The following is a 13123-nucleotide window of genomic DNA, read 5'->3' as shown; positions in this document are numbered from 1 at the left end:
CATGCACTTGGAAAGGGTGGAGGTCCCTGACGCAGCTGCAATTATGGACAGGGAGTCTCGGAGTCAGAAAGAACTGAGGGGAGGCTGGAGGCAGGAGACATACTGCACCATGTGCCAAAGTAGGTGGGAGGTCAGAGGTCCCTGGTCATCCTCGGAAGGGAAAGGGAGAGGGACGGCCATTGCAGGCTCAAGCTCCTCCCGGGTTTCTTCACTAAATGTAAGGTATTTTCTGCTGAGGAAGAAAGAAGAACATAGCCACCAAGTATGGACAAGCAATAGCTTTATTTAGAGCACTCCTGGGCGAGGTTCACTGGTCCCCAAGACAGGGGCCAGGGAAGTCACACAGCTTCTCCTGCCGGGGGGTAATTTATAGCATTGCTAGGGTGGTGTAAGTGTGATAGGTTGTGGTGAAATTTCATTAGCTGACAGTTGTCTTTTTTCTTTTTTTTTTCTTTTTTATTTATTTATTTTTTTAATAATTTTATTTTTTTAATGGGGTGACATCAATAAATCAGGATATATATATTCAAAGATAACAAGTCCAGGGTATCTTGTCGTTCAATTATGTTGCATACCCATCACCCAAAGTCAGATTGTCCTCTGTCACCTTCTATCTTGTTTTCTTTGTGCCCCTCCCCCCCCGTAACCACCACACTCTTATTAATGTCTCTTAGTTTCACTTTTATGTCCCACCTACGTATGGAATAATGCAGTTCCTGGTTTTTTCTGATTTACTTATTTCACTTCATATCATGTTATCAAGATCCCACCATTTTGCTGTAAATGATCCGATGTCATCATTTCTTATGGCTGAGTAGTATTCCATAGTGTATATGTGCCACATCTTCTTTATCCAGTCATCTATTGAAGGGCTTTTTGGTTGTTTCCATGTCCTGGCCACTGTGAACAATGCTGCAATAAACGTGGGGCTGCATGTGTCTTTACATATCAATGTTTCTGAGTTTTGGGGGTATATACCCAGTAGAGGGATTGCTGGGTCATAAGGTAGTTCTATTTTCAGTTTTTTGAGGAACCACCATACTTTCTTCCATAATGGTTGTACTACTTTACATTCCCACCAACAGTGTATGAGGGTTCCTTTTTCTCCACAGCCTCTTCAACATTTGCTATTACCTGTCTTGCTAATAATAGCTAATCGAACAGGTGTGAGGTGGTATCTCATTGCCGTTTTGATTTGCATTTCTCTAATAGCTAAAGAAGATGAGCATCTTTTCATATATCTGTTGGCCATTTGTATTTCTTCCTGGGAGAAGTGTCTGTTCATATCCTCTTCCCATTTTTTTATGGGATTGTTTGTTTGTTTGTTGTTGAGTTTTATGAGTTCTTTGTATATTTTGGATATTAGGCCCTTATCTGAGCTGTTGTTTGAAAATATCATTTCCCATTTAGTTGGCTGTCTGTTTATTTTGTTATCAGTTTCTCTTGCTGAGAAAAACTTCTTAGTCTGATGTAGTCCCATTCATTAATTTTTGCCTTCACTTCTCTTGCCATTGGAGTCAAATTCATAAAATGCTCTTTAAAACCCAGGTCCATGAGTTGAGTACCTATGTCTTCTTCTATGTACTTAATTGTTTCAGGTCTTATGTTTAGATCTTTGATCCATTTTGAGTTAATTTCTGTACAGGGGGAGAGACTGTAGTCCAGTTTCCTTCTTTTGCATGTGGTTTTCCAGTTTTCCCAGCACCATTTATTGAAGAGGCTTTCTTTTCTCCATTGTGTGTTGTTGGCCCCTTTATCAAAAATTATTTGACTATATATATGTGGTTTTATTTCTGGACTTTCTATTCTGTTCCATTGGTCTGAGTGTCTATTTTTCTGCCAATACCATGCTGTTTTGATTGTCGTGGCCCTATAATATAGTTTGAAGTCAGGTATTGTAATGCCCCCAGCTTCATTCTTTTTCTTTAGGATTGCTTTGGCTATTCGGGGTTTTTTATAGTTCCATATAAATCTGACGATTTTTTGCTCTATTTCTTTAAAAAACGTCATTGGAAGTTTGATGGGAATTGCATTAAATTTGTATATTGCTTTGGGTAATATAGCCATCTTGATTATATTTATTCTTCCTAGCCAAGAACAAGGTATATTCTTCCATCTCATTATATCTTTTTCAATTTCCCTTAAAAATGGTTTATAGTTTTCATTATATAAGTCCTTTACATTCTTTGTTATGTTTATTCCTAAGTATTTTATTTTTTTTGTTGCAATCGTGAAGGGGATTATTCTTTTGAGTTCGTTCTCAATTGTTTCATTGTTGGCATATAGAAAGGCTATTGACTTCTGTATGTTAATTTTGTATCCTGCGACCTTACTGTATTGGCTTATTGTTTCTAGTAGTCTTTTTGTGGATTCTTTGGGGTTTTCGATGTATAGGATCATATCATCTGCAAAAAGTGATACCTTTACTTCTTCTTTTCCGATATGGATGCCTTTTATTTCTTTGTCTTGTCTGATTGCTGTGGCGAGAACCTCTAGTACCACATTAAATAAGAGTGGAGAGAGTGGACAACCCTGTCTTGTTACTGATTTAAGGGAGAAAGCCTTCAGTTTAGTGCCATTTAATATGATGTTAGCTGATGGTTTATCATATATGGCCTTTATCATGTTGAGATATTTTCCTTCTATACCCATTTTGTTGAGAGTCTTAAACATAAAATTGTGTTGTATTTTATCGAAAGCCTTTTCTGCGTCTATTGATAAGATCATGTGGTTTTTGTTCTTTGTTTTGTTGATATGGTGTATTACGTTAACCGTTTTACGTATGTTGAACCATCCTTGAGATTCTGGGATGAATCCCACTTGATCATGATGTATTATTTTTTTAATATGTTGTTGTATTCGATTTGCTAGTATTTTGTTTAGTATTTTAGCATCTGTATTCATTAGAGATATTGGTCTGTAGTTTTCTTTTTTTGTGCCATCCTTGCCTGGTTTTGGTATGAGGGTTATGTTGGCCTCATAAAATGTGTTTGGAAGTATTGCTTCTTCTTCAATTTTTTGGAAGACTTTGAGTAGAATAGGAACCAAGTCTTCTTTGAATGTTTGATAAAATTCGCTGGTATAGCCGTCAGGGCCTGGACTTTTATTTTTGGGGAGGTTTTTAATGGTTTTTTCTATTTCTTCTCTACTGATAGGTCTGTTTAGGCTTTCTGCTTCTTCTTGACTCAGTCTAGGAAGGTTGTATTTTTCTAGGAATTTATCCATTTCTTCTAGGTTGTTGAATTTAGTGGCATAAAGTTTTTCATAGTATTCTACAATAATTCTTTGTATATCTACGGTGTCCGTGGTGATTTCTCCTCTTTCATTTTGGATTTTGTTTATATGAGTTCTTTCTCTTTTTTCCTTGGTAAGTCTTGCCAAGGGTTTGTCAATTTTGTTGATCTTTTCAAAGAACCAGCTCCTTGTTCTATTAATTTTTTCTATAGTTTTTCTGTTCTCTAATTCATTTATTTCTGCTCTGATTTTTATTATCTCCTTTCTTCGGCTAGTTTTGGGTTGTCTTTGTTCTTCTTTTTCTAGTTCCTTAAGGTGGGAAGTTAAGTGGTTCACTTGGGCTCTCTCTTGTTTGTTCATATATGCCTGAAGTGATATGAACTTCCCTCTTATCACTGCTTTTGCTGCATCCCATAGATTCTGATATGTCGTATTGTCATTTTCATTAGTCTGTATATATCTTTTGATCTCTGCACTTATTTTTTCTTTGACCCATTCATTTTTTAAAAGTATGTTGTTTAGTTTCCACATTTTTGTGGGATTTTTTTCCTCCTTTTTGCAGTTGAATTCTAGTTTCAAGGCTTTATTATCAGAAAATATGCTTGGTACAACTTCAATTTTTCTGAATTTGCTGATGTTGTTTTTGTGGCCCAACATATGGTCAATTCTTGAGAATGATCCATGTACACTGGAGAAAAATGTATACTCAGTCACTTTGGGATGAAATGTCCTGTAGATGTCTATCATATCCAGGTGCTCTAGTGTTTTGTTTAAGGACACTATGTCTTTGTTGATTCTCTGTTTGGATGACCAATCTAGAGCCATCAGCGGTGTATTGAGGTCTCCAAGTATGATTGTATTTTTGTCAGTTTTTGTTTTAAGATCAATAAGTAGCTGTCTTATATATTTTGGTGCTCCTTGGTTTGGTGCATATATATTAAGAATTGTTATGTCTTCTTGATTCAGTGTCCCCTTAGCCATTATGAAATGGCCATTTTTATCTCTGAGTACTTTTCCTGTCTTGTAGTCAGCATTATCCGATATGAGTATTGCTACACCTGCTTTTTTTTGGATGTTATTTGCTTGGAGTATTGTTTTCCAGCCTTTCACTTTGAATTTGTTTTTATCCTTGTTACTTAGATGAGTTTCCTGTAGGCAGCATACAGTTGGATTTTCTTTTTTAATCCATTCTGCTACTCTGTGCCTTTTTATTGGTAAGTTTAATCCGTTTACATTTAGTGTAATTATTGATATTTGTGAGTTCCCTATTGCCATTTTATATCTTGCTTTCTGTTAGTTTTGTGTCTTGTTTGATCCTTCCCTTTTGTTTTTCTATCTTTTGTTTTTATTTGGTTGTATTCCATACATCTTTCCTCTGTTGCTATCTTTTTTATCTCATGTGCTTCTGTGGTGGTTTTTTCAATGGTGGTTACCTTTAAGTAATGAAAAGGGTCCCTACCCTGTTCATTGTAGCGAACTATTTTGTGAGTACTTTTGCACTCCATCGTCCTTTGCTACTGTTAATCTCCATCTTCTCCCCCTCTTTCTTTTTGTTGTTGTCACAGTTTAAATTTGGTTTTATTGTGTTCTTCTTGGAGCTTTTACTTGTGGCTCTGTTTTTTTTTTGTTCTTTGTATCTGATTGGAGAACCCCCTTTAGTAATTCCTGGAGTGGGGGTTTTCTGATGATAAATTCCCTCATCTTTTCTGTATCTGTGAATGTTTTTATTTCTCCTTCATATTTGAAGGATAGCTTTGATGGGTATAGTATTCGTGGCTGAAAGTTCCTCTCTTTCAGGACTTTAAATATTGGGGTCCACTCTCTTCTAGCTTGTAGAGTTTCTGCTGAGAAATCTGATGATAATCTAATGGGCCTTCCTTTATATGTTGTATTCTTCTTTTCCCTGGCTGCCTTGAGAATTTTTTCTTTGCTGTTGGTTTGTGTCAATTTCATTATGATATGCCTTGGAGTAGGTTTGTTGGGGTTAAGAAAACTCGGTGTTCTGTTTGCTTCTTGAATTTGAGGCTTTAGTTCTTTCCACAGGCTTGGGAAGTCCTCATCTATTATTTGTTTGAGTATGTTCTCCATTCCATTTTCTCTCTCTTCTCCCTCTGATATACCTATTATTCTTATGTTATTCTTTTTGATGGAGTCAGATAATTCTTGTAGGGCTATCTCATTTTTCTTAATTTTTGAGTCTCTTTCTTCTCTCTGTTGTGCCTCAAGTTGCTTGTCTTCTATTTCACTAATCCTCTCTTCTATCTGACCTGTTCTATTAGCTAAGCTTGTTACTTCGTTTTTCAGCTCGTGAATTGAGTTTTTCATCTCTGTTTGATTTGTTTTTATAGTTTCAATTTCTTTGGACATATATTCTTTGTGTTCATTGAGTTGTTTTCTGAGCTCCCTAAATTGCCTTTCTGTGTTTTCTTGTATATCTCGGAGGATTTTTAGGATTTCTATCTTGAATTCTCTGTCATTTCTCTCCAAGGTTTCCAATATATTAAATTTTTTCTCCATAGATTTTTCCTAATCTAGCTGTGTTACCTCTCTTTCTTTTATATCCATGATATTCGATTTTCTCTTCCTTAATGGCATCTGAGGGTGGTTTTGTTGATAGTATTAATGAGATTTAATAAAGAATAAAAAGTTAAAAAAAATAAAAAATCAAAAAGAGTTGTTTTTTTAAAAAAAAATAATGAAATAAAGAAAAATAAAATAATAATTTTTAAAAAAAGGAAATTATTCCCCCTCTCCTTTTTTCCTCTCCTCTCCCCTTTTTCTTGAGAAAATCTTGTGGTGAACTGTGAATTATAACAAACAATGCCTGTGATGGAGGTCCTGAATTGGGGAAAAGTAATAAAGGGGCAAAAAAAAAAAAAGAAAAAAAAGGGGGGGTATGGACCCACAAAAAGCAAATAAGGAAAAAATTTGGGTCAAGAATAAAATGATTTGCTTTTAGGTGTTGGTTGTCTAAGAGTTATGATGAGAGGAATAAGAGGAAAACAGAAAAATGGGGGGACAAATTAAAAAAATACTATTGTATTTAGTGGAACAAGAACTAGATAAAATGGAGAGCCAGGGATGGGAGCACTGCTAGTGAGTTAAAAAGGTGAAGTAAAACCCCCCCAAAATGCCACAAACATAAGTTTGAGTCCCAGATAAGAGAATTTGTTTGTTATTGAGGTTTGGATGGGAGGAGATGTAAAGGAGAAAGGAAGAAACTAATATAGAGGGAGAAAAGAAAGAGAGAGAGAGAGAAAAAAAGAGGGAACCACTAAAAGAAGAAAAAAGAAAGGAGAGAGAGAGAGTTAAGGGTTTTGGAGTGCAACCCTCATAGAGAGAAAGGAAGAGGAGAAAAAAGATAATGGGAGATGTAACACTTATGGGTAGTGTAGTTCAAGGAGAGGAGAGAGTAAGACCGGCAGAGAGTTAATCAGCCAAATTGGAGGAGGAAAAAAAGTATCAAGAATGAAGATAAGAGAAACAAACGAACAAATATAATAAAATGGGATAGGTTATAAAGTCTGCAGATTATTCTTGATTTTGAGAGGTTATCTTCTTGCTTTTTCTTTTCTCTCCCTCTTCCTGGTCGGTGACTCTGTACCCCAGGTTCTGCCCCTTTGGCACGCTCAGGTAGAGGTTTGCAGTTAATAAGTCTCTATGGCAATGTCATGTATTGTGCTTTAGTCTCGTTGGGAGTCGAGGCTCATTAGCATTTATAGGCTCCGACAGTGAGAGAGTCCGTGTTCCTGGAGCCTTTCTCCTAGTCTTTCCTTCCTCAATTAGTAGCCTGATAATCCAGCTATGGGGTTGCTGCTGCCTCTGCCTGGATAGTAAGAGGTTCAAAGAGCTGGCAACTCCCCACTCTATTCCCACTCAGCACAGGGCTCTGGGTAAGGCTCAGTCAGTCAGAGCTGCTAGCATAATCAGGCGGGCTTTCCGCCCACTCAAAGACCTCTGGCTCTGACACTCTGTCCTGTAACACAGGCGGGTGCCCACTTCCGGGGCGCTTGGAGGAAACTCTCATTCACTATCTGCGCGCGCAGACCAGGATATACGGCCAGCAGTCTCACGCTCTGAGTGAAACCCCCAACCGCATGGAAAAGTTGCAGTGTTGGAATTCGCTCTCGCTCCGTCTCCGTGCGCGGCTTTTGCAAGGCGCTGGGGCGGCCCGAGATTCCGCTTTTGCCCACACAAAGGCCCCTGACTCTGCCCCTCTGTGCGATAACACGGGTGCGCACTGCCGAGGCACTCAGAGGAATCGCTCACTACCTATCTGCGCGCGCACACCAGGATATGAAGCCGGCCGCGTTTCCCTCTGAGTGAAACCCTCACCAGCACGGAAAATTTCCACCGTTGGAATTAGTTCTCGCTCCCTCCCGTGCGCGGCTTTCCCAGGGCGCTGGGGCTGCTCAGAGATTCTGCTTTCGGCCCACAGAAAGGCCTCTGACCCTGCCTCTCTGTGGGGTAACACGGACACCCACTTCCAGGACTTAGGAAGAAATCTCTCGCCCACTAACTGCGCACCAACCAGGAGAACGGGTAAAATGGCTGCCCCGCTTGTCTTTCTCTGTTTGGGTTTGGCGTGAGTGTTAGCTTGTATTGCCCGGCTTGCCACAGGATCAGTTTTTCCTCGGCTAGGATCTTCGTGCCACAGCCTGGTTCGGCTGTTTGTGCCACGGCCTGGATGTATTCACCCCCTTTGCCCGCCTCAGTTTCTATATTCACAGTTACCAGAGAAAGCCGCCCTGTTTAGGTTAGTGAGGAAGGCGGAGCATTTCTTACTCCCTATTTCCTTCAGGGTTTGGTTATATATTTAGCCAATTTTTCACTCGACCATACCTTCGGGTGTATTGCGAAGCATCTGGAGGCTCCAAGTATAGGTTTTTCTGTTTCTAGTTGAAGATCTTGTTGAGTTTTGGGAGAGATTTATCGGTATCGCTTCCTACTCCACCATTACTCTGACGTCATCTCCAGTTGTCTTTTTTCAAAATGCTCCTGGGCCATTTCTTTTGGCGGTCATGGGCGCCAAAAGGGTGGTTGGTTCCTCATGTGACCTTCCCCCATTGTCAACCGACCTCACAGGTCTGTCCTCCTGGTTTTTTTGTTTTGTTTTTAAGATTTCATTTATTGACTATAGAGAAAGGAGAGAGAGAGAGAGAGAGAGAGAGAAAGAGAAAGAGAAAGGTGGGAAAGTGGGGAGGAATAGGAAGCATCAACTCATAGTAGTTGCTTTTCGTATGTGCCTTGACTGGGCAAGCCCAGGGATTTGAACTGGTGACTACAGTGTTCCAGGTTGATGCTTTTTCCACTGTGCCATCACAGGTCAGGCTTCTTCTGGTGTTTTATATGTATAAATATACTTAACTTTTTAAACAAAATGGAATCATTCTGCATGAACCATTTTGCTGCCTTTTTTTACTCAGATATGTGGAACATCATATAGATAATAGCATTTATAGGGTCAGTGGCTGCCGCCATCATGGCTGTAAGACCTGTGGCTGCTGCCGTTTTGGCCATTCACGTGCAGGTTCTCATTAGATTCAGGTAGATGGTAAAGAAACTGTGGAGCCAAAAAATGGTGGGCCATTTCTTTATTAAAGTTTCGCACTGGCCCACAAGCAAACAGGCAGGGAAGACCTCTTCCCTCTCTTTCATTGGCTCCCAAAGCCCTGACACATTCTCCAGTTCCACAACCAAGAGAATCTTCTCTGATTCCTCTAAGAATCAAAGGCCCCCACAAGCCTCCGTAGAGCTCCCAAAGCCCCTCAGCTCTGGTTCCCCATCTGTACACCTTCTCTTTCCCTGCCAACATGGCTTCTCTCTCCTTCTTTCTTCTTTCTTGCAAAACTGGCTTCTTCTTCAGCACTCTGCATTCTCTCTGCTCTCCCTGCAAAACTGGCTGGCCCCACACAGACCTTTCTCTAACAAACATTAGCAAAACAATGGCCCTTCCCAAGCAGGAAGGTAATCCACAATTTGCAATCAACAGCCTGCTCTATGGGCAAGCATACACATGGCTTCCCAGTGCCATTTTTTAATGCTAAAAGTGAGCAAACTCAAAAAATTCAAATTTTACAAACTCATTTGCCCTACAGTATTATCTTAGATATCTATTTTGTGTGTGTGTGTGTGTGTGTATTTTTCTGAAGTTGGAAACGGGGAGGCAGTCAGACAGTCAGACAGACTCCCGCATGCGCCTGACCGGGATCCACCCGGCATGCCCACCAGGGGGCGATGCTCTGCCCATCTGGGGCGTCACTCTGTGGCAACCAGAGCCATTCTAGCGCCTGAGGCAGAGGCCATGGAGCCATCCCCAGCGCCGGGGCCAACTTTGCTCCAATGGAGTCTTGGCTGCGGGAGGGGAAGAGAGAGACAGAGAGGAAGGAGAGGGGGAGGGGTGGAGAAGCAGATGGGCGCTTCTCCTGTGTGCACTGGCCAGGAATCGAATGCAGGACTCCTGCACGCCAGGCTGGTGCTCTACCACTGAGCCAACTGGCCAGGGCCTTGGATATCATTTTTAATGGCTATGTACTAGTCCATTTTATAGATCTAATGTAACTTATTGATGTTTGGGCTATTTCTAATCGTTGTAATTTGTCAAATAAAAATAAATCTTGTTACTTGTACACGTTCCTTATCATGAGGGTATAACACAGGTGTACATTTGTAAGTATGGTAACTTGTTTGGTCCTTGCTTCTGGTCCCAGTCCTGCCTCTGTGTCTCTACTTAGTCTGAAGTTTTTGATCCAAACGAATCTTTACAGGCTCGCCTACTGTGCCTCAGGTTGATCTCCTCCAAGCTGTAGTGCACCTGATTGAATAACGAGAAAGGCTGTGAACAGGTTTTCCGAACTGACTTCCAAGTCAAGTGTCCACAGTATAGTCGCTCAGAAACCAAGGCACTACTGGCTGATGCTATTGTCACATTGAGGAACCCTTGTTTGGGGTTGTTCTTTTTGTACTGAGCTGCTGTGTCCAATACATTAGCCACTAGCCCCATGTGACCATTTACATTTAAATATAAATACATTAAAATGAACATTAAATAAAAAGTTCACTTTCTTAGTCAACACTGGCCACAATTCCAGTGCTCAGTAGCTATATGTGGCTTGTGGCTACCCGAAGGGACTGCAGAGGCTCTTGCCATCATTTCAGAAACTAAGGACAGTGTCAACAAGGGGCCCACGGCCTGTTAAGGGAGCCACGTGCTTTGCCTCGCCCATAGTGGCTAGGTATGGTAAGCAATTAAGAACAAATTATGTTAGGCCCTGGCTGGGTAGCTCAGTTGTTTAGAGTGTCATCCCAGTGCACCAAGGTTCAATCACTGGTCAGGGCACATACAAGAGACAACCAATGAATGCATAAATAAGGGAAACAACACATCAACATTTCTCTTTCCTCTCTCTCTTTTTCCCTCCCTCTCTGTGTCTCTCTAAAGTCAATCAATCAATAAAATGTTTTTTAAAAAAAGAATACATTGTTAACAATTCAGTTAAAATTTGAAAAAACAAAACATTTTCGGCGCTGGTACTCTATGTACCGGCCTTTCCTTTTTCATTCTGTGGGCTGTTTTGTGCATTACAAGATGAGGTTCCTGGAATCAAAGATGAAGTAACTCGTTCTTGGCAAATGGCTACTATGTGGGGGAGAGGGCCTTTGACCTCCCTCCCACAGTCCTTGGGTCCCAAGTGCCTGGCTGGTTTCACCACCTCCTGCTGCTTTCCTCCCCACACAACATCTTCCTCACTGTACAGCGGCGAGAGCTTCTTACCCTGAAATAAGTTCTCCTTCCCTGGCCAATTTTAGAGGAATGTTTCAGAGTTGTAGAAATGAAAGTAATTTTCGTGCACTGAAGCTGTTTTTCCATGGAAATTATTTATGCTTCCTGTTTCTATTTCAAGCTCGAGCAATTTCGGACCCTCCTTTTCACTTCCGAGGGGGAGAAAGAGAAAAGAATGGTGGACAACTTCCGCCCCCTCCAGCCCCTCATGAATCGCACGGTCCGCTCATCCTTCCGTCATGATTATGTGCTTAATATACGAGCGCAACCCAAGTCGTCGGCCAGCCAAGCAAGCCCCTAAGACAACCACATCTAGGTGATGTTTTGCTTTAATACGTAAGAGCTTTTAAAAATTTGTTAACTGAGACTATTCTAAACATCTGCGTTTAATACTAATTATTGATGTGCATTTCTTGGTATGGCAGTGACCCTTCAGTCTTTTATTGATAATGATATTTTATCACTGAAGTAGCAGCAAGAGACACAAGTTTCTCTTAGAGCAACCAGTTGATATGATAATGTCTTTTTATATCTGACATTTGAGCTGTCTGTCCTTTTTATGTTTGTCAATTGGTGGTGGCATAGAGGGAATAATCAAAATATTTCACTACAGACACTGACCATCCAGAATGCAGGCTCTCAGAAAGAGCTGCAGTCGGGCACTTCGGAGCTCAACACTCACTCTGGTTTCAGGTGCATTTGATTTCAAAATATGGATGACATTTCTTTTTTAAGGCCATCTCAATGAGCATATTTGCCCTGATCTTTAGTTATCTTGCATGCTGTGCTTACTTACTTACTATCAATATTTTGTAATCCTAAGGAAACAAAGATTTGCTGATATCGGGAAATACCTTTGCATTTCTAAACATCAGATATTTTACTTAAAGGTTTGATCATATAGAAAGCAAATGCAGCATAGGACATTTTAAAGAAAATTCTTGAAGTGCTTAGAACTTAGAATTCTTTCATGATATATTTATAGAAGTATTATTCAAATAACTAGTAATATAATCTATAGTTTATACTTTATTTTGTATTATTTGTACACAGTTTCATAGACTATGATATTAGAACTATCTTGGCTTCCCTTTAAAACTGTCTGAACTTTATTTTATTTCATTTGTGGAGGTTCCAAGCAAGGATCAAAATAAATTTCCCAATTTCTACAGTGGCTTAGAAGACTTTCGCTGCAGTAGTGGGGGAGGAACTTCTCAGGCAGGCTAAAATCTAGATAATTATACATATTGCAAGGAATTCACACCACTGTTGCCCTTGTTTGTAAATATCTTGTAATGTCTCTAATTGCCAATAATCCTGTGTTCAATATTGTATTAACTAGTAGTATTTCTTTCATTAATATGTTAGTCATCTGGTCTGCAAGATAGGGTTGGATAAATACACTTAACACTACTGAACTGTACACTGAAAAAGGTTAAGATGGCAAGTTTTATGCTGTGTGTATTTTACCACAATGAAAAATGAATAATGATTCAGGAGGAAGAATAGATAGAGTTGGAGTTGTATGTGTAAGTTTAGGGGGGGGTATCTCTGCTCTAAAGGGGATTGGAAGGGGGATGAAGGCATTTGCTTCTAGGGTGCATGCCTTTTCTGGGAAAGGGAGGCAACTCTACTCTGGGAAACGAATACAATTCCCAAAAAGATAAATGTGGGCAAAAACATTTATGTTAACTTAACTGATCTGTTTCAAACCACAGTTATCTTTAAAAGGGTAAACACGGCCCTGGCCAGTTGGCTCAGTGATAGAGCGTCAGCCTGGCGTGCAGGAGTCCCGGGTTCGATTCCCGGCCAGGGCACACAGGAGAGGCGCCCATCTGCTTCTCCACCCCTCCCCCTCTCCTTCCTCTCTGTCTCTCTCTTCCCCTCTCGCAGCCAAAGCTCCATTGAAGCAAAAGTTTGCCCGGGCACTGAGGATGGCTCTGTGGCCTCTGCCTCAGGCGCTAGAATGGCTCTGGTTGCAACAGAGCAACGCCCCAGATGGGCAGAGCATCTCCCCCTGGTGGGCGTGCCAGATGGATCCCAGTTGGGCGCATGTGGGAGTCTGTCTGACTGCCTCCCTGTTTCCAACTTCAGAAAAATAAAAGG

General features: G+C 40.5%; 1 protein-coding gene across 2 annotated transcripts in view; it reads left to right on the top strand.

The window, feature by feature from the left end:
• Positions 1-12478, top strand: part of CA5B (carbonic anhydrase 5B) — a 136291-nt gene extending 123813 nt beyond the window's left edge. For both annotated transcript variants that reach the window (XM_066249749.1, XM_066249748.1), the window contains exon 8: positions 11139-12478. In XM_066249749.1, the coding sequence (XP_066105846.1) occupies positions 11139-11318 (180 nt within the window). In that variant the 3' untranslated portion in view covers positions 11319-12478. The remainder of the gene's footprint in view (positions 1-11138) is intronic.
• Positions 12479-13123: the final 645 nt, after the last annotated feature.

This window comes from Saccopteryx bilineata, chromosome X (genome assembly GCF_036850765.1).
Source record: "Saccopteryx bilineata isolate mSacBil1 chromosome X, mSacBil1_pri_phased_curated, whole genome shotgun sequence".
Lineage (NCBI taxonomy): Eukaryota > Metazoa > Chordata > Mammalia > Chiroptera > Emballonuridae > Saccopteryx > Saccopteryx bilineata.
The sequence above is the reverse complement of the archived record's forward strand: the minus strand, read 5'-3'. Positions and strand labels throughout refer to the sequence as shown.